General features: G+C 41.0%; 1 protein-coding gene and 1 non-coding gene across 2 annotated transcripts; one reads left to right on the top strand and one right to left on the bottom strand.

Annotated features, from left to right (window-relative positions):
- Positions 1-2,612: 2,612 nt before the first annotated feature.
- Positions 2,613-2,684, bottom strand: Trnaq-cug (transfer RNA glutamine (anticodon CUG)). Its single transcript has one exon. It is a non-coding gene; the product is annotated as a tRNA-Gln (tRNA).
- A 302-nt stretch (positions 2,685-2,986) lies between these two features.
- Rab11a (RAB11A, member RAS oncogene family) lies at positions 2,987-24,942 on the top strand. The gene is made up of 5 exons (XM_055597323.1): positions 2,987-3,154; positions 11,760-11,955; positions 13,852-14,045; positions 15,227-15,307; positions 24,556-24,942. The coding sequence occupies exons 1-5, from the start codon at positions 3,115-3,117 to the stop codon at positions 24,693-24,695; spliced, it is 651 nt and encodes a 216-aa protein (XP_055453298.1). The 5' UTR covers positions 2,987-3,114; the 3' UTR covers positions 24,696-24,942.

Here is a 24,942-nt window from a genome sequence, read left to right as displayed (position 1 = left end):
CTATCTATCTATCTATCTATCTATCTATCTATCTATCTACCTACCTACCTATCTCTATCTATCTATCTATCTATCTATCTATCTATCTATCTATCTATCATCTATCTATACCATGCATCTGGCTTATCTTATCTGTTTAATTATGTGCATGAATATGTGTGCTTGCATGCAACGCCCACGGCAGGCCAGAAAAGATGAGTCCCCTGGAGCCGGAGCCACAGGAGGCTGGTTGTCAGCCTCGTCCTGGGTGCAGGGAGTATAACTCCTGTCAGGTGAGCCATCGTTCCAGCCCCATAATGTCTTCTTTCACAGCTAATACATATTTTTTCAGAGGTGACTATTTATAGACTTAAAAAATGCCCATGAGCTGAGGTAATCTCTCAGATGTGAGACAATGTGTAGTTCTCAGTGTGGCTGATCATGCAGGTTTCTGTTGAGAAACACTATTGTCCTGCTCAGAATTCACACTAAGAAATAATGACCTAAGGGAAAATGTGCTTAAAGCTTCTGGCAGCTTCCATGGCCTTGTTCAACACACTCCCATGGTCATGTTTTTTCCTCGCTTCCCAAAACAAGCTTCCTTGCTTGCTTTTTCCACCTTGGTGCCCAGTTACCGGATTTCCGGTTTGTGGCCCCGTCTTGTCTCCTCCAAGTTAAGCAGCACCAAGACTGGATGACAATGATTGTTAGTCGCGTGTAGGTTCCTTAAAAGCGTGCAGCTGCTTAAGCCGTAGTATGCACCTCGCCCAGTTTGGATGACTGTCACCTGTCCAAGGCTGGGGTTTGAATGGAGTTTGGCCTGACCCTCTTGCCTCCATCTCCCAGGTGCTGGTATCACAGGTGTGTGCCACCATGCCTGGAAGTCTAACCTTTTGTACTAGAGGACAAAGTATTGAAAATGACGTTGTATTCATTTTCTTTGCTTGCTAAAATTAATTGCTATGCGCTTGGTGATTTTAAACAAACTCTGCACTGGACTAAAATCAAGGAGTAGTCACACACACACACACACACACACACACACACACACACACGCACCGTGTTTGAGACAGATCATAGCCAGACTGGCCTAGAACTTGGAGTTCTTCCTCTTAAGGGCTGGGACCACAGGTGTGTGCTTGCTGTCCCCAGCTGTAGGGATGGCTTTTGTTTTGTTTTTCCTATTTTGTAATTCTGGCTGGCCTGGAACTCACTATGGAGACTAAGCCAGACTTTAACTCACAAAGACATTTGCCTCTGCCTCCCAAGTGGGGTTAAAAACATGTGTAACCACACCTGGCTTAGTTATGGCCGGTTAGAACATTATGCTTATAGAGAAAATGTTAAGGTAGCAATGAACTATCCATGACGCATCCTAACTTCTCCCAGATCTCACAAACAAGACTAAACCTTTGTTTGCAGTAACAGCATCTTAGGTTCCCCTGCAATCCTCCTTGTGACCTGGGAGTTTACCCTATCAGTTCTGTTCCTACTCACCAAATAGGAGACACCCTGTGACCTCAGATTCCTCAGCAATTCTTTGATGATAGATTTGAAACCCTGGACATATATGGTGCCTATGGAGACAAGGCAGGACTCTCAGAGTGGCTCACATCCATGCTCTTGGCCATGTCTTTCTTTCTGAGACCCTCACTTCCTCTTAAGCACAGAGCTTAGAATCTGTATTAAAACCTCTTTGTAATAAATTATGATTCTGTTTCATATTAGCTCATCCTGAAATGTTTTCCTGTGGCAAAGTCAAGAATCAGATTTCCCTGAGTGCAGGTCCTTCTTGGATAAGTGAACCCAGAAGGTAGCAGTGTGGAGGAGCTCCCCATTCCTGCTGAAAGCACTTTTGCAACTTTGGAAAGACCCTACCGACAACCCTGAGCCTGCTCAGAGAAGCAAAGATAAGACCCCTGCTTAAAGTCAGCTGATTTGCAACTTGAATTCCATTTGTAGGCTGAATTCTTTTTTCATGACCTAACATATGTTACCCAGAAATTATCAGGCGAATAGCTGTCTGTGTGTATGGGGATGGGTGGTGGTGGTAAGAGGGGCAGAGGAGGACAGCAGCAGCCTGGGCTAGTGATTTCAAGCCATCCTGGGTTACAGAGGGGAGAGGCCAGACCGCCGCAAACCATGATAAAAACAGAACTATGAGGAGACGCTACGCAAAAGTCTCGAGTCTTAACACTGACATTCGCTAAAATGGAAACTGCCATTCTTGTGTTAAATTGATTTAACACGGCTTAGCCTGGAGGCCAGAAAATAGGACTCAAGATCTTGATGCATCTTTATGAGGAAGGTGGGTGAAGTTCTTTTAATGGGGATAGTGTGAGAGATTTCTGAAGAGATTAAGTGGATGAGGAGTGCCTGTCCTTAACTGAAGCTGAGGGTAGAAAATTCCAGCAAAAGGAAATCAAGCAACAAGCTTTACCCAAGGCTAAAAAAAATTTAATTACTAGGTTTTCATGTAGCCCATACTACTGAAGACAGTATTCTACTACTGAAGGCAGTCTTCATAGGTAAATATTATTATGTGGCTCAGTCTAACAGTAGATATAACAAGGTTATTCTATTATTTAATATGAATTAAGAACATAACAATAAAAAGTTGGAAGAAAAGCATCAGGTTCCACCGAGATTTGAACTCGGATCGCTGGATTCAGAGTCCAGAGTGCTAACCATTACACCATGGAACCGGCACGGAAGCAACAGCCACTTTAGGTACCTAATACAGAGAAAACTCCGCCCCCTACCGGAAGTCAAACGCTGAGAAACCTGCACCTCGCTTTCCTGAATGGTTGGGAAAAGAAACAGCCGAAGACCTCGAGGACCGTGGCAAGCTGGGCATTTTAAGACTGTTTTCCTGTAAGGCTTCCCAGGCGGGCGAGAGTGCAGAGCCCAGTCTTGCGTGATCCACCTTGCTTAGCTCAGGGGCGGGGCGCCATTTCTCCGGAAGTACTTCCTGTGAGGGGCTGGGGCCCGCCGGAAGTGACGCAGGGCCAGGGCGGGGCTCTTTACCCGGTCCGGCAGCTGAAGCTCCGCGCTCGGGCTACCCCTGCAGCGACGCCCCCTGGTCCCGCCGCCGTTGCCACTGCCGCTCCCGCCCCTCAGCTCCCCGGCCGCGCCATGGGCACCCGCGACGACGAGTACGACTACCTCTTTAAAGGTGAGGCGGTGGGCCACCGAATGCCCCCCGGGGCCCGAGGCTCTCCCGGGGGACCCGCGCGAGGCCAGCCGTGCCCAGGACGGAGGCCGCCTCGGCGCTTCCTCCCGGCCGCCCCGACGGGGTCCCGCCGCCCGCGGCGGTTCCGCGCCCCGGCTAGGCCCGCTGGCCCGCGGCGCCCCTGCTCTGTCCTTCCCCGCGGCGGTACAGCCCTGCCCTGGGCGTCTCGGGCCCCTCCTCTTGGATGCACGCTGCCGGCCTCACATCCCCCTCTGACAGGCCCCTGCCTCGGCTAAGCACCCGCGTCGGGACCCCGACTCCCTCTGGGTTTTTGTGTGTTCTTTTCGGTTCGTTTCCCTTCCCCACCCTCCGAGGGAGCCTTCTCTGGGCTTCGGCCAAATTCGCAGGTCCCGGGGCCCCCACCCCCATCCCCGCAGACCTCGAGGTCAGTGCCCGCGGACTGTCCCCTCCTTCCACACAGACGGGCAACTGCGCCTTTCCTCGTCACAAAACGTTTAGTGCTCCGGTGCGACCTGGACTGGTGGGAGGGAGGGACGGGGAGGCTCAGGGGGTTGTCCATCACCCCGGCGTGCGTGCACTTGTCGCAGTGTCCAGGCGGGCAGATGACCTCCCACCTCTCGTTTTTTAACCCCTTTCTTCTCCCGTCCCTGCCCAGCCACAACCAGATAACTCATTTACTTGGCTTTCGAGAAGGGGCTGCGGATGGGTGGTGGCTGTTATCCCTGCCAGACCTGAAGGCCTAGTTCCCGAACAGGAAAGGTTGTGCGCTGCACAAATACTAGCTAGCTTATCACTATGGACTGGTTGCTTCCTGCTGCAACACTGGGAGGATCCAACAGGAAGGGAAGAGCCCTGGTTGGTCACATACCTTTCCCAAGCGGTGGGAGAGGGCTCTGGTGACAGAACCTGGGAGGATGGGGAGTCGATAGAGACTTGGTTATTGGTTGGTTGAGTTCGGAAGGAAGCCAAAGTGAAAGGATACAGTTCTCAGTGAAAAGAGAGTACAGTGAAGGCTGTTTTTTTTTTTTTTTTGGTTCACGAAAGCGCTCTCACTTTCATAGTCTTGCTCCTGAATTAGAAGGGTGGACATCAGTAATGTGAACAAAGATCATTACCAGACAGGAAGAAGCCATTGCTCTTAAAGCTTTACTGTGGAGGGTGGAGGTTCAAGAGTGTTAAGCATGGTGAGTGTTTCTGGCTTTGCCACTGGGCGCTAAGAATGATGGACTAAATGAAGAAACAGGAAACATTTCTTTGCATTACCAAATACTTTACAAGTCTTGGCATATTAGGTGCTGGTACGCCTTTATCATTATTTACTTCTCTGAATATTACACTTAGAGGGTAAGTACCTTCAGTGTTTACCCTTACTACCCTATTGGAAAGTAATTTATAGATAAGAAGGTATCAAACTTTAAAAAAATACAAATAGGAAAGCCAGGCGTGGTGGTACGAGATTTTAAAATTCCAGCATTTGGGAGGAAGAAGCAGGCAGATCTCTGTGAGTTCCAGGCCAGCCAGGGCTACATAGTGAGACCCTGTCTCAAAAAATCAAAATCAAAATCAAAGTAAATAGGAGACCTAGAATGTTTGTTGAAGGCATGTGCGATGATGTGAAATTACATAAATCCCAGGAGACTTCCGGGTTCAGTCAGTCAGGGAGGTTTAATACTTAATGGCAGTACCTAGTGTCTTTTGAAGTTATTTCTCCTATTTGGTTTGGAATGTGAAGGTTGGTTATAGAAAGCTGTTTGTTTTATTTTTCCTAAAAATGTTAATTTATCTTAGGTTGGCTGAAAAAAATTACGTTTAATTTTGAGGTTAGATTATCCTTTGAACAAGGAGAAAACACTGGGCTTTTATCCTTGTTTGTGTTGTGACCTTGGAAAAGTTAACCCTTTAAAAGTTTTTTTTTTTAAATGCTTTGAAGTTAGAATATAATTATACCATTTCCCCATGCTCAGCTTTCCTGAGCCTCAGTTTCCTCAGTAAATACTGTGAGGAGTGAGTTTTTTTTGAAGAGTGAGATTATACAATTTAGCTCTTGTGAGGACTCAATAAATGGTTATAAATGAAGTTGTTATAGTTCTTATCAGATTTCTGAACCATAAATCTTTAAAAATTTTAAAAATTACTTTTATTGATCTCTGCGCTAATGTGTAGCACAGCACTCGTGGAGGTGAGAGAACAACTTTTGGGAGTCAGTTCCTCCCACCACGTGAATCTCGGGTTGAGGTCAGGTTGTCTGGCTTGGTAGCAAGCACCTTCACCCACTGAGCCACCTCACTAAACAATAAGTCTAAGTTAAAGAGTGTGTAAGCTTTAATTTAAAAAGCACAGAACCAAAAACCTTGTGAAATATTTTGTATCTACGTGGGTTCTGGTTTTATTTCTTGTATACTTTGTTGTATGAGACTGGGTGTTTAAAAAATTCTGCTGAGAAGAGTTTCCACTTTTTAGAAGCTGCGACAGGATATGAGTCACTTTATTTTTTATTTCAACACTGATTACTTAGCCAATTTCTTACTTATACAATTATTTTAAAATGATTTCATTCTGCAGAGATTTATTCACTAAGATGAACCATAGCATTTCTACTTTGGAGAAGGCTAACCTAGCCCACTGGAGTTTGCAACATTGAGCATGATGGGGTGTTTATTAGCATGGAGTGGAGTAGTCTAAATGGGAATGTAATGTGGGTAGATCAGGACAATGCTAATTTATGTATTTACTCTTGAAAATTAATTTTTCCTTGAGCTTTGCAGTGAGACTTGGAGTTTCTTTTATTTCTTTAAAGCATGACTGTCTTAAAAACTGTTAAGGCACAAGTGTCATAGATGGGTTCCAGGGGAGTCAAGGTGGCATTTTCTTGAAGTAGCTGGGTGCATAGTATACCTCTCCTGCCGTTTTCTTTTGAGTCTTATTGAAGTCCAGGTGTCATGGGTCATCAGCTGATTGTCAGAGGACCAACTTGAATCTTGATCACTTTTCTTTCACAACTTTTGGTTGAGCAACTCAGATTCTGATGAATCTGGAAAAACTTGTCTAGACTTCAGCATTATTGATACATTTTATTTTAAAAACTTGATGGGGTTGGACTGTGAATATGGTTGAAAGTAGAAATACTTCCAAGCTTTTGAAAACCAGTATGAAAATAAATAGTGATTTCAGTTGGTAAGTTTATAAAAAAAATCCTTTCTTTTTCTTTCTTTCTTTCTTTCTTTCTTTCTTTCTTTCTTTCTTTCTTTCTTTCTCTCTCTCTCTCTCTCTTTTTCTATCCAGCTATATCTCTCTATCTGGTTTTTTGAGACAGGGTTTCTCTGTGTAGCCTAGGCTGTTCTTGACCAGGGTGGCCTTGGACTCACAGAGATCTGCCTGCCTTTGCCTCTCTTGCTTGTTGGGATTAAAGGCGTGCACAACCACACTAGGCTCAGTTAGAAAGCTTTAAAGCTAATATTCTGTATATGAGATGAGAAGTTAAGTTTTAATCCAGTAAATGAGCTTACCAGAGAAGTATAAAACTTAACTGTGGGCTGAGCATGGTGGCTCATGCCTGTGATTCCAGTACTTGAGAGGCTGAGGCAGGTGGATAGCCATGATTCTGAGGTCAGCCTGGGCTACAGAGTAAGTTTGTGTTTCAGAAAAAACAAATAACAAAAACAATAGCAAAAATACCTAAACGTAGTTAGTAATAAAAACTTTGAATATATATACTTTGCTTTCAGTTTTTAGCAGTCTGATACTTGTGGTATGTATAATATATAGAGCATATATGTAAACAATAGGTATTAGGTTGAGTGCCAGCAGATGAGGCCATCGAAGTTGTGGGGGCATTTTATTATTTTAGGAATTATATTGACATTCAGTTTAAAAATAACTTTATTTACGTTAGAGTCATGTTTAATATGTATGTACTTAAGATACTTAAATATATTCAACTTAAAATATTAGTAGTGGGCATAACATTTTACTGAATTCCCCTACATTTTTTTATTGCATTTATTTATTTCCTTACTTATCCATGTGATATTTGTATATTTCGGGGGGGGTGCCATGGTGAGTGTGGGCAATCAGAAGTCTTCTCTTTCTAACATCAGGCTTGGTGGCAAGTGTCCTTTATCTGCTGAGCCATCCTGCTCACCCAGAAATTGATTTCTTTAATTGTTGGATATGAACATATAGTTTCCCAAATTTTTAAGAAAACAAGGGGCTTGGTGGTAGGTAATAACTCATAAATCATGTGCTTGGCATTAACCCTAGGATGTTAGATCCCACACTGTGAGGGGTAGGGCAAGCGATTAAATGCTCTCATCCTAATGAGAGAAAGTATTTTGACTGGAAATTGTTTAATTTTGAGCCCACAAAGAAAGGTCCATTAATTTCGTTTTTTAAAAAATGGACAAATAAATTCTCTTTTGTTTGTTAGGTAATTCCATCCATCCATCCATCCATCCATCCATCCATCCATCCAGTGAGCCTAAATAGATCATTCCTTGTTTGGATTAGAAAGTGAGAACAGCTCTCCTTATCATGGCACATTTCAATATCCCTTTTTCTGTCCTTACAAAACTGGAATCTTCTGTCATTTAAGACATCCTTTTCTTTGACAAGTTGCTAGTCTTGACTATGGCGAGCTTGTCAGTAGCTAGCTGGGATAACTATTTTATACTGTTAGAATATTTGTGAATCTTGAAACTATTGCTACTTTTTAAATAATAAAATTAATTGTTGAACTGGGTGCAGTGGCACACGCCTATAATCCCAGCACTCAGGGAGGCAGAGGCAGGCAGATCTATGAGGTCAAGGCCAGCCTGGTGTTACAAGGTGAGTCCAGAACAGCCAGAGCTACACAGAGAAACCCTGTCTCCCCTCCTTTCCCCCAAATTAATTGGTTACACTGGGGGGTGGAATTCTCTTAGTGTGGTGTAAAGATTTGACATGGGTGAGATGGTAAGTTTAGTTATCAGTTAAAAGTAGAAGTCAAAACATGGGGTGTGTGTGCAGAGATTGCTCAGCAGTTAAGAGTACTTTTAACCACAGCCACTCAGGACATACATACATGCAGGCAAAACATTCATACACAGAAAGTAAAATAAAACCAAAACCAAAAAATGTAAGAATGGCTAAGATTTTAAACTGAAACAAAGCATGAATAGTGCTGGAGGGTTTGTGGGAGGTGTAGTGTTCTCTCAAGGTGTTCGCCACCAAAAGGCGGTGTGGCCCAGATGCCGTGCTCCCACGGCTCCCATGCCGTGCTCTTTGCCTTTAAATTGTTCCTGGCTTCTGAATTACTGCTTGAGTTACTGAGTGTCTGTGAATTAATTAGATGTGTTCTTTGGTTTTTCCTTCTTCACTAGTCATGCCTCAAGTTAGTGTTAATGCTAGTGTGGGACCAGAAGTGACTCAAAAGAAATTTCCCCAACAGATTTTCCAGCCCTCTTCCACAAATTTATATTGATTTGCTTGTTTGTTTAAGTGTTTGGGGTGTGTGGGCCCATGCCATGGAATGTACATAAACAAGTCTAAGACAGGTGAAGGAGTTGGTTCTCTTTCTATGTGGGTCTATAGGATTGAACTCAGGTCTTTAGGCTTGGCAGCAACTGCTTTTAGTGCTAAACCATCATTTCCCAGGCCTCAGTTTCTGTAATTTTGGAGTGACTGAAGGATTGTTATTTCAGGAAAGGTGTAGGGAGTTTTGGCTGAATCCTAGACTAGGTTCTTGGCTGGGACCCTCTCCCCCACATCCAGGAGATGTGATCTGACCATTTAGCCTCTTATATTAAGAAACAACAGTGAATTTATCTTATTAATAGGGAGGCTCTATTAATGTATCTGGGACTCAGCTTCACATCCATACTGGTGGAGTTTGGAAACAAGCCTGCTAACCATTCTTTAAAATTGAAAGTGTATTGTTTCTGTTCCTTGACCTTGACATCATTTCTCCTGGTATCCAGTAAAAGCATTTAATGTCTGTTTGCTAGGGTACCCTCTAATTGACTACAAAGATAGAAATAACTTCTCTTTGCTGCATGGGGTCACTGCTGCTGGGATTTCTTGCTGAATCAGTTTATAGAGAAAGCCAGAAAGATATGCCTTTGATAATGCATGGTTGTGCCAGCTTGTGTCTACTTCTGTGACAAGAAAGGTGCACATGGGCTCGCTTTCTCCTTTGGCTGGAGTGTAGTCTGCCTTCTTTCTACAGCACCATCAAATTCCAGCTTTCTGAGTAGAGCATGGCTTATTATTCCCTGGCCTCAAACTCGAGTGTTGATTTTCTAGTCTGATGTCTAAAATGAGTCAGCCAGTTAAGAAGTGTTACCAGTCAGCAGTAGAAATAAATACTTTGCTCACTAAAATACCAACAAAAATTTTTACATAGAAAAAATATTGTCTAGCTCAGATTCTGTAAATCTCCAAACCAAATTTGATCTTTTTGTTTTGTTTTTTGTTTGGCAGTTTTTGTTTTTTGATACAGGGTTTCTCTGTGTAGCCTTGGCTATCCTGGACTTGCTTTGTAGACAGGCTGACTTCCAACTCCAGCCTACCTCCTGAGTGCTGGGAATAAAGACATGCACCACCGTGGCTGCTCATTTTGATCTTTAAATTCATGTTTTTAACACACTTCTCTGAAGTTGAGCATGATGGCATACACCTTTAATCTCAACATTTGGGAAGCTGAGGCAAGAGGGTTCTGTGAATTCTAGACCAACCTTGGTTCCAGAATGAGAACCTTTCTTATAAAAACCTCAGTGTGTTTCTTATAAAAACCTTTCCTGTTTGTGTATGTCCCATCCTCCCCCCAGACAGGGTTTCTCTATGTAGCCCTGACTATCCTGGAACTACTCTCTAGATCAGGCTGGCCTCAAACTCAGAGGTCCATCTGCCTCTGCCTCCCAAGTGCTTGGGTTAAAGGTGTATGCTACTACTGGATGGCTCTGTTTTGTTTGTTTGTTTGTTTTGATACAGGGTATCATTTATATATATATAATTTATACAGCTCTGGCTGGCCTGGAACTTTGTGTAGACCAGATTGGTCTCAAACTCAGAGATCTGCCTGTCTCTGTCTTCTAAATGCTGGGATTAAATGAGTGTACCATACCCAGCTCTGAGATTTTTAAGTGTGTGGGTGATTTGGTCTGCATGTCTGTCTGTTAACTTCTTGTGTGCAGTATGGGCAGGGGCCAGGAAAGGACATCAGATCCTGGAACTGGAATTACAAACTGTCGTCTGGAGTCTAAGGGAGTTAAAGGGTTGTAAGTGCTCTTAACCATTCAGCCATCTCTCCAGTCCCCTGAAATGTCCTTTTTTTCTTCTTGATTCCATTTATTGGGACTGCAGAAGTGACTTAGTGCTTAAGAACTGGCTGCTCTTATAAAAGACCCAGTTGAGTTTCCAGCACCTGTGGTCAGTCATTTACTACTGGCTGTACCCAGCTCTCATCTCCTCTGCCCTCCCCACACATACACACAGAGCGTAAACACGCAGACTCACGTGTATGCACATAGGAAATGATATTCATTCACTCGTGGGTGAGCTTCGTGCATGCGGAAATCAGAGGATGACTTTTGGAGTAGGCTTTCTTCCACTCCTGGAGATGGAACTCTGTAGTCCTCAGGCTTGGTTGCGAGTGTCTTTGCTTGCTAAGTCAGCTCACTAGCCCTATTTGAAAAATGTCAAAGTATGGTAACACCTTGGGTGAAAAGTTGCTTGTAAATAAACTGCCTTCTATAAAAATCATAGGAAGTGAGTATAATCAAAACTTGTTTTTAAATTTTTTATGAAGTCTTAGTGAAAGTGTTTGCCGTCCTTGCTTTGGCTTTGACTCAATATGTCAGAATTGTGGGCTTTCTAGGGCTTCTGTTTGTCTCTAGTGAGGTAGAGTACTCCTGTGGCTTTCTGCCAGTCTGTGAAATATAACTATTAAAGCTGATTATAGGTTCCATGAGCAGAGCAGCAAAGCTTGTAAGCCTTGTGCCTCATGTTTAAATGTCTCAGGTCTCACATCACACCCAGTCTTCAATGAAACTAGTAGGATGTACACATTCTTCTACTCTGTGCACTGACAGTTTTTGTTTGATGTCTAACACATGCGAATAACACAAGTTGTTAATATTTACTTTTCAGAATACTTTCTAAGGTAGTAAGTTTGGTTTAAATTAAAGGCAGTTAATGTCTGCATTGGAGGCTAGAGTAACCCATGATTAAAATAGCAAGATTGCATGTTAAGGGCGGGGGTGTAGCTTAGTGGTGAGGTGTTTACCTGCCTTGCGTGTATAAGGCCCTGGGTTGAGTTCCCAAATAGGAAAAAAGAGGAGGTTGTGTTTTGGTTGGGGCGCTAGATCTGATCTTTGCTAAGCAGATAATGTGTGGAAGTCATTATGCAGATAAAAATAGATTAAAAAGGGCAAGGGATTGGTTTTAATTGATTGGTCATGGACATAAGCTATTCAGTACTATGCCTCTATTTCTTTAAAAATCTTTGGTTGTATTTATTTTGTAGCCAAATGTCTTCCTATAGCAGCATGTTGGTATTCTGAATGTGCTTGCCTTCATCCAGCTTATATATATGTATTTTTTGTCTTTTCAGTTGTCCTTATTGGAGATTCTGGTGTCGGAAAGAGTAACCTCCTGTCTCGATTTACTCGGAATGAGTTTAATCTGGAAAGCAAGAGTACCATTGGAGTAGAGTTTGCAACAAGAAGTATCCAGGTTGATGGGAAAACTATAAAGGCACAGATATGGGACACAGCAGGGCAGGAGCGGTACAGGGCTATAACGTCTGCGTAAGTTCATGGTTTTTCAGTTCTAGAATAGGTTGGTATCAAGTGAATTGCTGATGTTAGGTATTGGGAAGGAACAGTAGTCCTCCTTTAACCTTGGAAGATGTATTCCAAGACTCTCCATAGATACCTGTAATCACAGATTGTACTGAACCTTGTATGTTTCTCTCTCTTGTATGTTTCATTTCATTTTTATTTGTGTCTTGCCTGCATATGTGTATGCGTATCATGTTCATGTTTGGTGCCCATAGAAGTAAGAACATGATATCAGATCCAAATGTTAAAGTTATTTTTATAAAACTATGTTTGCTTCTCAGTTTCTCTCTTAACCTGGCTATCACACAAATAATTGAGACTTTTATATTTGTTTAATAATAAGCTTCACAACACAATAATTGAGCAGTTATTACTCTATTCTAAGCCCTCTAAGCTAATCTGGTTTTCTCCCAGTGTGCATCCCAGAAACTCTTGCACGTTGTAGCTTTCTCTGCTCTAGCTCCTCTCCTGATGTCTCTTGGACCTCTCCCTGTGGCTCCATCCTCTACTTCCTCCTCTAACTCCTCCTCCCCTGGCTGGTAGGAAGTCCAGCCCCATTTTCTTCCCTGCTCAGCAATTTGGCTGTAAGCTACTCTATTGGCGTATCAGGGGACAATTGGGAGCATTGTTAACACAACATTGAGACAGGAAATTTTCAGAACAAGCTTTGCAACCAGAAAAGGGAGGGTACAGAAATCAGCATTTGAATTACACAGTAACCTTATGCTTACAAGATTCCCCTGAAAGTGGAGTTATAAATGGTTGTGAACCACCATGTAGGTGCTAGAAAACAAACCTGGCACCTCTAAGAGTAGTAAGTGCTCTTAACTGTTGAGCTATTTCTCCAGCACCATGTATTTTTTCTCTTAATAGACCCTTTGTAGCTTCTCTTTGGCTCGCTCTAGTTGCATTGGGAGCCATTATTAAATAAACTAAGGGTTACTTGAACATAAGAAAAGACTGTAAATAATAGGAGGGCTACGGGCAGGTAGTATGGGTACATTGGACAAAGGATGAGTCGTGTGCTGGCCTAGATGAAGGGGAACACTGAGAAGTTTCATCACAATACTTAAAATAGTACAATTTAAAGCTTATTAATTTTATATTTCTAGGGTTTTCCATGTAATATTTTTGGACATGGATGACTAAGTATGAAACCTCATATAAGGGATGACTACATATCTATAATCTGTTTGTGTGTGTGTGTTTTGAGACCTGGTCTCACTTTGTAGCATTGCACTCATTATGTAGCCCAGGCAGGCCTCAGATTTACAGCTGTCTTTCTACCTTAGTGTCATGAGTGCTGGAATTACAGGTATGTGTCACTACCCCTGATGTGATACTAGGAATTTTTAGAAATTTATTTATAAGCTTGTATTATTATTTTTAAAAACTGTGTGCATTCCCATGCATGTGTATGTAAGAGAGCTTATGGGATGTGTATGTTAGTGCTTGTGTGTGTGTGTGTGTGTGTGTGTGTGTGTATTAGTGCATTAGTGCTATGTGTATAAAGGTCAGAGGGACAACATTGGGTATTGGTTCCCACCTTCTATCTTGTTTGAGGCAGGTAGTATCTGTTATTTAATGCTGTTTATGCCAGGCTATCTGGCCTGTGCACTTCTGGGGGATTCTCCTATTTCAGCCCCCCATCTCACGGTAGGAGGGCCAGGATTACTGAGTGCTACCGTGTCAGCTTTTACGTGAGTTCTGGGGATTTTATCTCAGAGCCTCATGCTTGGACAGCCAGGGCTTTAACCATTGAGCAGTCTCTCCAGCCCTACACCATCTCTGTTTTGAGTTCTTGTTGGTGTTCCTTCTACTTAGTGATTGTCTTCTGATAGTTACATATGTTTTTGTTTGCAGATACTATCGTGGAGCAGTAGGTGCCTTATTGGTTTATGACATTGCTAAGCATCTCACATATGAAAATGTAGAGCGATGGCTGAAAGAACTGCGAGATCATGCTGATAGTAACATCGTTATCATGCTTGTGGGCAATAAGAGTGACTTACGTCATCTCAGGGCAGTTCCTACAGATGAAGCAAGAGCTTTTGCAGGTTAGTAATGTGGACTCCACAATATTGCAGTGCTTCTTCATTTCTCTGTTTGAGCATTACACTGCTGTTTTAAAAATATTTATGTATTTTATGTATATGAGTGCTCTATTTGCATGTATGCTTGCTTGACAGAGAGGGCATCAGATCCCATTATAGGTGGTTGTGAGCCATTGTGAAGATGCTGGGAATTGAACTCAGGACCTCTGGAAGAGCAACCAGTGTTCTCAACCCCTGAGGCATCTCTCCAGCCCTTACACCTCTATTCTTTAATAAGGCCGTTCTCTGAGTCTAGAAAGTAGTATGTCAAGGACTGACAAGGATGTGCCTACTTAGAAGCTGAGCAACTTTGGGCTTTGTGGGATCTGCTTGTTTTTTGCTGCACTTTTGTAGAGATAACTACCAGAAGAAAGTGGCACTGCATTAGCTAGGAGGTCATGATGTTTTATTAGTGAAAGTGTTGTGAATATTTTCCTCTAACTTTTAAAAATTTCAGATAGAGCAGAATTATAAATGAACATGTTTCTAGCTATGTAGTTGCCAGGGAGGATGGTTAGGGGTGGAAATAGTGAGATGTTTGGTAAGTTTACTGTATTTTGAATAGTTCCATTCATTGCCAGTGTGGTATACATAGGCAGCAATACTTAGAAGCTAGTGAATGAAAATTTCTTACTGTTACTTATAATTTTCTGAAGTAAAAGTAGAACTGTTCTTATTACTGCAGAAGTTGGTATAGTCTAAGGGTTTTTTGTCTGGTTGGTGTTTTGAGACACTTTCTCATGTGGCCCATGCTGGTCTTGAATTCCTGGTCCTCCCTCCACCTCTCAAGTGCACGTGCCCAGCCAGGTCTTAGTCTTTTATCCTCCCAGTTTGTGATCTCGAGCTTATCACACTTGTAATGTGGAGCATGCCTTTGAACCTAGCACTCCCGGAGGCGGAGGCAGAGCCAGGTGAATCTCTGAGTTAGAGGCCAACCTGGTAAAAGAGTTCTAGGATAGCCAAGGCTATACAGAGAAACCCTGTCTTGAAAAACCAAAACTAAAACACCTTGTGAAAGAAAGGTTGAGGAGATAGCTCAGTGGTAGAAGGCTTATCTAGCATTGGTGAGGCCCTGGAATGGATCACCAGCGTTATTAAATGGCAGTCAAAATTCACAAGGCCAAAAATTGTGTTTCTCTTTACAGAGAAGAATGGTTTGTCATTCATTGAGACTTCTGCTCTAGATTCTACAAATGTTGAAGCTGCTTTTCAGACAATTCTAACAGGTAAGATTTGTGTTTTTCAAGTTACACCAGTGGGAACTGGAGTTTTTTGTTGTTTTGTTTTGTTTTTCGAGTCAGGGTTTTTCTGTGTAACCTAGGCTGTCCTGGACTCACTTTATAGACCAGGCTGGCCTCAAACTCACAGAGATATGCCTGCTTCTGCCTCCTGAGCACTGGAATCAGAGGTGTGCTCCAGCACACCTGGCTGGGAACTGGAGTTTTAGGAAGTGATTTAAGAGTTTCTTGATGCGAAGTTGCAATTCTTGCATGTTGCTAAGTCATCTGAATTCATTTGGGGGAAATTTTTTTTTTTTTTTTAAGTAATTTGTACACTTCCTTGTGCTCAGGCTATTTAGTCTATATTTCATAGTCAAAGAGACAGAGTTACACATTCTTATGTATGTTCTTCTCTTTAGAAATGTACTTTCATAAGATAAATACTGAGAATCCTGCCTATTGAACCATGTAAACACCTTTTGAGATTAGATAGAAATCTGGCTGGAGAGATGGCTCAGCATTTAAGGGTACTTGCTGCTCTTCCAGAACACCTGAGTTGTGTTTCCAGCATGCATGTTGGATGGCTCACAGCTGTCTGTATCTGTAGCTTTAAGGGATCTGATGCTGGTACCTACACACCTGTGACAGACACACATCACACACTAAAATAAAAAGTCTTTAAAAAAGCACTGATTCTTCTTCCATGATATAGAAGGAGTAGCCAAGCCTGCATAGAGAGAGGTTTAAATGAGTAATGGGAAAGGGACAAGGTTCATGCTATTTTGGAATGTGGATAACCAGGTCAGCATCTTGGAAAAGGAACATTTTACTTGTGTTGACTCATAATTTACTTTGGCTTGATTAGAGTAAGCAAATTATCAGTACACTTCCTCTATTAGGAACTACTTTCATAAGTTATTTTTCAATACACACCTATATTATGTTACTTTTGAGAACATAGATTAGAATTTAGTCAACACATAGTAGAGTCTTATGTGGTGTTCTGATAAATTGTTATATAGAATTGTTTAGTTCCCTGTTATAATGTAATCAGTTTTTTTTTTTTTTAATCAGTTTTTTTGTTTTGGTTTGGTTTGGTTTTTTGAGACAGGGTTTCTCTGTCCTGGACTCACTTTGTAGACCAGGCTAGTCTCATATTCACAGAGATCCACCTGCCTTTGGCTTCCATGAGTGCTGCCATTTATAGGCATGTGCCACTGCACCAGGCTAATGTACCAAGTTTTAATGCTCTTTGTAGCACTTGTATTAGAGGTGAGCAGAATTTTAACTTTTAAAGCATTCTCTTACTGTTAAAAAAAAATGTTCATGTAATAGCCTAGGAATTTAGATAAAGGACTGGAAAGCCTGATTCCTCCACTTATTTTTGGAGCTATAATCTTTTGGTGTAACAGCCTTGGCTGTCCTGGAACTCAATTTGTAGATCAGGCTGACTTTGAACTCACAAGAGATCAGCCTGCCTCTGCCTTCTGAGTACTCGGACTAAAAGCATGTGCCACTATGCCCACTTTGATGTTATAATCTTAAACAAGTTACTTAATCCTTCAAAGGCTTTAATTTCTTCATCTGTAAAATTTGAATATGTTGATCTGGAGTTAGGAGTATATACTGTTTTTCCAGAAGACAAGAATTTGGTTCTCAGTACTCATGCCAGGTTGTTTATAAACCACTCTAGCTCCAGGGGGATCTGATGCTCCTCTTCTGGCCTCTAAGAGTATCTGCACATACATGAGCACAAACACACATAGACATACACATATACACAATTTAAAATAAATCTAAAAAAGTTTCAAATACATTTTGCTTATTATTTTCTTCATGAGCAAGATTGTGCTTTTAGATTTCTTGAGTATGATTTGGCATGGTATGATTTAACTTGTTACTGCTACTTGTTGTATTGTTTTATCCTTATTCCACAGAAAAGAATGAACTGTCACTGATACTTCTGCTCTAGTTCCCAAAAAATTAGTTAATTCCCATCAAGGTCTTAGCTATTCCTAGTACATGGAAAACATTTGGTAAATCAGAACCTAAGTAGCAATTAAGGCACAGGGGAAAAAAATAACAACTTGTCAAAGTAGTATAAATATTGGTGATTTGCATATATTTTATTAAAAAGGGTTTTTTTGCTTGGTTTGTATCTTAGGGTTTCTATTGCTGCAGTGGAACATTGTGACCAAAAAGCAAGTTGGAGAGGAAAGGGTTTATTTAGCTTACACTTCCAGATCATACTCCATCATTGGAAGAAGTCAGGACAGGAACTCAGGGCTGGAACCTGAAGGCAGGAGCTGACGCAGAGCCATGGAAGGGTGCTGCCTACCAGATTGCTTCACATGGCTTGTTCAGCCTGCTTACTTATAAAAGCCAGGGCTACCAGCCCGGGGATGGCACCGCCCACAATAGGCAGGGCTCTCATCCATTGATCACTAATTGAGAAAATGCCTTATAGCTGGATCTCATGGAATCATTTCGTCAACTGAGGCTCCTTCCTCTGATCATTCTAGCTTATGTCACGTTGACACACAAAACCAGCCAGTACAGTTTGTTTTATTTTGTTTGCCATAGGTTCTCTCTGTAGCCCTGGCTGTCCTGCAGACCAGGCTACCCTTGAACTCAGAGAACTGCCTGCCTCTGCCTCTAAAATGCAGGGATTAAAAGGGTGTGCCACCATTGCTAGCATAAAATTATTGTTTTCTGAAGAAAAAGTCACTATTGAGCTGGAGTGAAAATAGTTTGTGGCACACGGCAGCTTTTTCTTTTTTAAATTCTGAGTGATCTCACTGTAGGCTGTTTAAGTTTAAATATTTTATTGAATAGACAATATTCCTACAAGTTCTACTTACTTTCTTTTTGTTTTCCACTATGTAGGCCAGGCAGGCCTTGGAAGTTTTAGAGATTGACCTGCCTCTGCTTTGGAAGTGCTAAGAATAAAAGCATGTGCTACTACAGCTGGTTTAATTTTTAATTTTTTAATCACATTTTATTTACTCATTTATATAAGGCATGGGGTCATAGTGGTCATAATGTGATAGTTGGAGGACAGCTCCTTTTAGCAGGTGGCATTATGGGGCTCGAACTCAGGTCGTAAGGCTTGGTAGCAGGTGCGTTTATCCACTGAACCAAAATGTAAAATTATGTAATTTTTGGAAGTGTTTCATAGTAGATCTACACTTAGGTCTTTAACCCTTAGTGATTCCAGGAGATGAGTTTTCTGGCAAGGTGTTTTTAGAAGTGGTTCACTAGTGCCACAGTGGCTGCTTGATTGCATCACCTACCTTTCAGTGCACCTTTGTTCTTTTCCTCCTCAAGTTCACTAGGAGACTGGGTGGGGAAGGAGGGGCATGCTGTTAGCGAGCCAACTCTCTGTCTTAAGCGTGCCAGGCAAGCAGTGTACCAACTGAGCTGCATCCCTTAGAGATGTTTTTAACCACTGTTTTCCATACCCTCATCGCATTTTAACTTTATATTTTGAAATTTTCAGAGTTGATTAAATCTTATAATAGTATAAAGAATTTATGAATATCTTTACTACATTTCCTTAGGTGTTAAGTTTTTTCTTCCCATTTACCTCTCTCCTTCCCTATGAAGACACACACACACACACACACAAACACATACAGCATCATGTGAAAGTGCTGTTCATACTACCCTTTTCCCCCAAGTCCTTCTTTTAATCTTTATTAGAAACAAGACTTTCTCTTTTATAACTGTAACAGAATGGTTTAAATCAATAGTATAATAATTAGCTACAAACTCTACTCAGATTTTGCCACTTGTTCCAATAAAGACCTTATTAATAAAATAATAACAGTAAGTCTGGGATCAGATCATATGTGCTCTTCAGCTGTCCTGTCATTGCTTGACAGTAGTTCCTTCATTTTCCATTTATTTGCAAACCTTAGCATTTTTGAGAGGTCCAGGCCAGTTGTCATTTTCCCAGTTTGGGTTTATTCAGTGTTTCTTAATGATTCAGCTGTGCACAGCTGTGGCAGGAACGCCACATAGTTTCAGTTCATCATCTAGGAGGTTCAGATAATAGGTTTGTTCTACTGACTGTTCTAACTTGAACTTCAGTTCAGGTGCTTTTAGCCAGGTTTCTCCATGTGATTACTAAGTTTAAGTTAAATTTCTAATTTGAAGACTAAACTCTTAATTCTGTGGCTGAAATAATTTTAATTCATGTAACATAGTGGTTCTTTAAAACAAAGCTAAAGCCAGTGTGGTGGTGTATACCTGTGATCCTAGCACTTGAGGCTATGTGTGTGAGGTCAGACAGGGCCACAGAAGACCCTGTCTCAAAAAGAAGTAAAAATGAAGGGGCTCAATTTGCTACATATTAGCTTCATTAGAATATGAGAATTGTTTAAAAATTTTTATATTATGTTTTATTTCTGTGTACATGTATGTGTATAGGTATGTGGGCACAAGAGTGGAGGTCAGAGGACAAGTGCAGTTCTTTCCTTTTACCATATGAGTCCCTTGGATCACCTTTACTCACTGAATCATCTTGCCAGCCAAGTACTGAGTCTCTTTTGACTAGGGCTGACAGCTGCTTTGTTCTCGCTTGCACAAAATTAGACTATCTCAGATGGTAATCTTTTTGACCTTCAAGAAATATACTGTGATGAGCAGGAAGTTTGAAGAGCTTGATGAATGAGAAGCTTCTGCAAAGGCTGTTGTGTAGTTAGCCAGACTCCTAGGTTTTAAAAACTTTGGAGGAAACAAAGAATTTTTTAAGTTGCATTTTATTTTGTATATGTATACCTGAATGTATATGTGTATACCACATGCCTGGGGAGATCCGAAGAGGGTGTCAGATCCCCTGGAACTGCATTTATTAGTGGTTGTGAGCTGGCTTGTGGGTGCTTGGAACAGAACAGGGTCCTCTACAAGAGCAGCCAGTACTCTTAACTCCTGGGCCATCCATGGAGCTAATTAGTCTTAACTCTTCTTGTTCCTTAATTTAGAAAAGTTGCGCCTAATCTTAGAATTATTTTGCCCACAGATCCACAGTTTTTGTAGAGTAGAAAAAGAGAATTCATGCCTTTTTAGGTAGCTTTGCCTTGTGCTCACTGCTGTAATATATTAGTGTCTAGCCTTTGTTTGGATCTCTTATAAGAGGCTCTAATGGAAGAATATGTAAAGCAGGGTTACTTTTTCTAATTGTTCCTAACCTTTGGGCATCTTGAAAAGGGATTGCGTGAGAATTAACTAACTGCATTCATTTGGTTCTAAAGGAGACCATCCTTTGAGAGGGGACATATGAAACCTGCTTCTGACTTAACACATTACTCAACCTTCCCCCACACCCTTTATAATATAAGTATAAAGTAACCCTTTATAATCAGATCCCTGCTGAGTGGTTCCTGCTTACTGTTTTATCAAAAAAAAAAAAAAAAAATGACACCCACACCCCACACAAGAGACTTAAGTAAATTAGTTGTAGAGCGCTATAGAACTGTTTAGCCCTGAAAGAAAATATTCTTGTTGGTATCTTTCAAAAGTGGATTTGGTTTTGGTGACAAGAGTAAACACAGCGTACCATTCTAGAAAGATGCAGCACTCGCAGACTCGCCACACAGCTCAAGTTTCTTGCTTTGTAATGAGATCTCTTTAATTATTTACCTCTCTTTCCTCTGAGAAGTCTCCCTTTATCTCTCTACCAGTGTTGGATGCATTTGTAATTTATGGAGGAATTTCTGGTGTTTTGGTTTTGTTCTCTAACTTAATCTTGAGAACAGCTTGTAAAGAAGTTAAAATTTAACAAGGACTACATATTTAATGATTTTTCTCTTCAACAAGATGATCTATCCAGTTAGGTATTAGTGGACAACATAAAGAATAAATGGTATAGTTTTAACCACAAGTTGATGATTGTCATTATTCCTTAGTCACTAGCCTGATTGATGAAGGGAGCTCTTTGCCCTGAACACATTCCCATTCTATTCTTTTCTATTTTCTTTTTCCTCCTTTTTCTCCTCCCCGCTCCATTCTTCCCTCCTCCTTCCCTCCTCTTTCTCCCTCCAGCCCTATCTTCTCTTTGAGATAGTGTATCACAAATGTGGCTCTGGCTGCCTGGAATGTAGACCACTTTGGCCTCAAATTCCCAGAGATCCATTTGCCTCTGGCTCTCAAGTGCTGAGGTTGAAGGTGTGTGCCACCACATCTGGCTTTTTTCTTTTAATGCAAAATTGGAAATATTTATTTTGTGTAGCGGTGGAACTCATTGCCACAGTGTGAGGGTGAAGGTAAGAAGATAACTTGAAGGAGTTAGGCCTCCTTTTAACCATGTAGTTTCTGGGGATTGTGCTGAAGCTGTTAGGACTGGAGGCAAGTGCCTTTATCCATTGAGCATCTCACTGGCCATCCCTGTCCCCGTCAATGAAAGATCTGGCAATACCATATCCTTTGTGTTCTTGTTTTTAAACTATAATCAGTAGCTTGTCTTTATTGTGTTCTTTCTCTACTGATGCTTCTTCACCTTTGAACCACTACCAGTCTTCTCAGACAAATTTTAACTACTTTCCTAATGAAATGATACATTTTAGGTGAGTGTTTTTGTTAGTTCATGAATTAACGTGTGTGTCTACATGCTGAGTGTGGGTCCCATGTATGATGGAAGAGGTCAAAAGAGGGAGTCGTATGATCCAGGAGCTGGGCTCAGGACCACTTGACATGTCAGCACCTGACATGGGTGCTGGTAATTGAACTCAGGTCCACTGGAAGATTAGTCATGTCTCCAGCCCCATTTATTAAGTTGCAATTGCTGTACTTTAGGGACACTGGTTTTTGTTTTTTTAAAGAACATTTATTTATTTTTAAGTTATTTGTAGTAATGCTTTCTTTTGTGGACTTGTGTATACCACATGTGTGCCTAGTGCCCATGGAGGCCAGAAGAGGGCTATGGAACTGCAGCTACAGATGGTTGTAAGCCACCATGTGGGTACTGAGAACCAAAACCAGGTTCTGAAAGAGCCGAAAGTACTCTTAACTGCTGTGTCATCTCTTCAGTACCAAGAAACTGATTCATCCTTTGTGTGGCTTTCAGCTTTCCTAAAACAGAATAGGCTCATACTAGCCTATTTTAGTAACCGTCAATGTTCCTGATCTGTGATTTTTTTTTTTCTTTTTTTTGTTACTTTGAAATAAATTTCAGCCAGGCACAGTGGTGTGTGCCTATAATCCCAGAACTCTGGGTGGTAGAGGCAGGCAGATCTCTGAATTTGAGGCCAGTCTGGTCTACAAAGTGAGTCTAGGACAGCCAGGGCTACACAGAGAAACCCTGTCTTGGAATAGAGAAGAAAAAAATCCCAGATAACAAGTCATTTTATTTGCAAATATTTCAGGATATATATCTAAAATTGGGACTTAAATTCATAACATAACCACTAAAAAGTTCATAGTAATTTCTTATTATCTGTTACCTAAACAATGTGAAACTAATGAGTTTTTTTTAAATTAACAGTTTAAGTTAGGATCCACATAACGTCTGATAATGTTTATACAGTTATATATGTTATATATAGTTTATACGTTTATAATGTTTATATAGTTAGTTGATGTGTTTTTGGAACTTTTGGGGCAAAGGGTGAGACAGGAGCTCTACACAGCCCTGGCTGTCCTGGAACTCATTATGTTGACTAGGTTGGCTCCACTCACAGAGATCCAGCCTCTGCCGCCCACCCCACGACTGAGTGCTGGGATTAAAGGCATATACCACTGTGGCCGCCTTTTTTTGGAACATTTTGAACATGTATCTCATTTTATGTTTTTTATTGTATAACTATACCTCTAAGATTTAAGCATTTTATCTCATACAAACAAGGCATGTTTCTACATAGTCACATGATTGTAGGTCTAAAAATTTAATATGTCTACAGTATTTCTAGTGTGCAGTTCTTATTCAGATTTTCCCAAGTATATTAATAATGGCCCTTATGGAATTGCCTTTTGATGTTTTTAATGACAAGGTCTCACTATATAGTCCTGACCGGCCTGGTACTTACTATTATGTAGACCAGGCTGGTTTTGAATTTACAGAGATGTGCTTGTCTTCATCTCCTGAATTGGGATTAAAGGTTTGTGTCCCCATGCCTAGCCATGAATTTTAATTTTTGTTTAAATAATATTGGGTATTAGAGATACAAAATTTATACTTATCTGAATCTGTCTTATTTCTGTGTGAGCAAATTCACCCAGAGCTGTTTTGTCAGGGACACATGAACCCTGCGTAGGAGTACATTGTCTCTTTACTGCATTCATTGGAGGCTGATTGTATTTGATTGCCCATCTCTAGAGTGTTCCTGTCTTTTGATGGTATTGCTTTAGAAGGAACACTGGAAAGGCAGGATGGAGACCTGTGTTCTCTGTTCTTGAGAAGTGTGTTGTTGTTTGATTAGGCAGTGCAAGGGCATGTTTAGTGAATTCAGTACAGTTGCTGGGAGACATTCAGTGATATGTACTTGGTCAAGTAGTTTCTCAAGCGTCAGTTCTATGGAACTAAAGTTAATACTTTGTCTTTAAAAGATTAGTGGAGGGCTACAAGATAAATCTTGATACTTGTCATAAAAATAAAATAGTGCATATATATGTTAAGATTATCTCTTTTGAATAATTACATATAACCTTAACCTTAACCCCATAGCGGAAGACACAGAGGGCTCTTTTTCTTCTGAAGCTCTTGAGATTTTATATGTTTGGGAAGTTGTGTTCTTCCCTACAGAACCTAGGAAACTGCTAGGTGTATCTGATAATGCAGATTTGTTTTACACATTGTCCGTTTGTGTGGACTTCTGTGGAGGACTAAGTATATATCTCTAGGATTTAATTCAGGTCTGTGTTCATAAATATATCACTGTTTAAGGTGGCTAAATTAATGGGTAAACTTTCCCCTCTGAAATGGAAAAACCTTGTTACTTTCCTTATTGTAACAAAAATTGTTAAAACAATACTTTGACTCTGGTTAGTGGCTGTTTGAAAGTAAAACCTTACTTGAGACAAGGTCTCCAGGTGTCCAGGCTGTCGTTTGACCTTGCTGTGTAGCTGAGGTTGGTTCTGAACTCCTTAGTCTCCTGCCTCCACCTTCCAAGTGTTGGGATCACAGATGTGCAGTACCATGCGTGGTCCAAAATTAAAATGTAAATGTGTGTTTTTGTTCTATGTATCTTCTGTCTCTTTCATACAAACTCTTCATGGGTTTATACACACTAAGTGTCTCTGTTTCTTTTGTCATTCAGAGATATACCGCATTGTTTCTCAGAAGCAAATGTCAGACAGACGTGAAAATGACATGTCTCCAAGCAACAATGTGGTTCCTATTCATGTTCCACCCACCACTGAGAACAAGCCAAAGGTGCAGTGCTGTCAGAACATCTAAGGCGTCTCTCTCCCCTAGAAGGCTGTGTATAGTCCATTTCCCAGGTCTGAGATTTAAATATATTTGTAATTCTCGTGGTCACTTTCTGTGTTTTATTACTTCCTCACACTTAAGAATCTTCCCATGTCTGAAGTCTTTTGATTTTGGCTTTATAAAATCATCAATTTTGTCCTGAATGACTGCAGTTCTTTTTCATGCTATGGCTTCTCTAGCCTTAGTTTAATAAACTGAATGTTTGAATTCCTCA

This window comes from Psammomys obesus, unplaced genomic scaffold (assembly GCF_907164565.1).
Source record: "Psammomys obesus unplaced genomic scaffold, mPsaObe1.curated_primary_1811, whole genome shotgun sequence".
NCBI classification, from domain to species: domain Eukaryota; kingdom Metazoa; phylum Chordata; class Mammalia; order Rodentia; family Muridae; genus Psammomys; species Psammomys obesus.
Note: the sequence above shows the minus strand (reverse complement) of the source record. Positions and strands in the feature narration are given on the sequence as shown.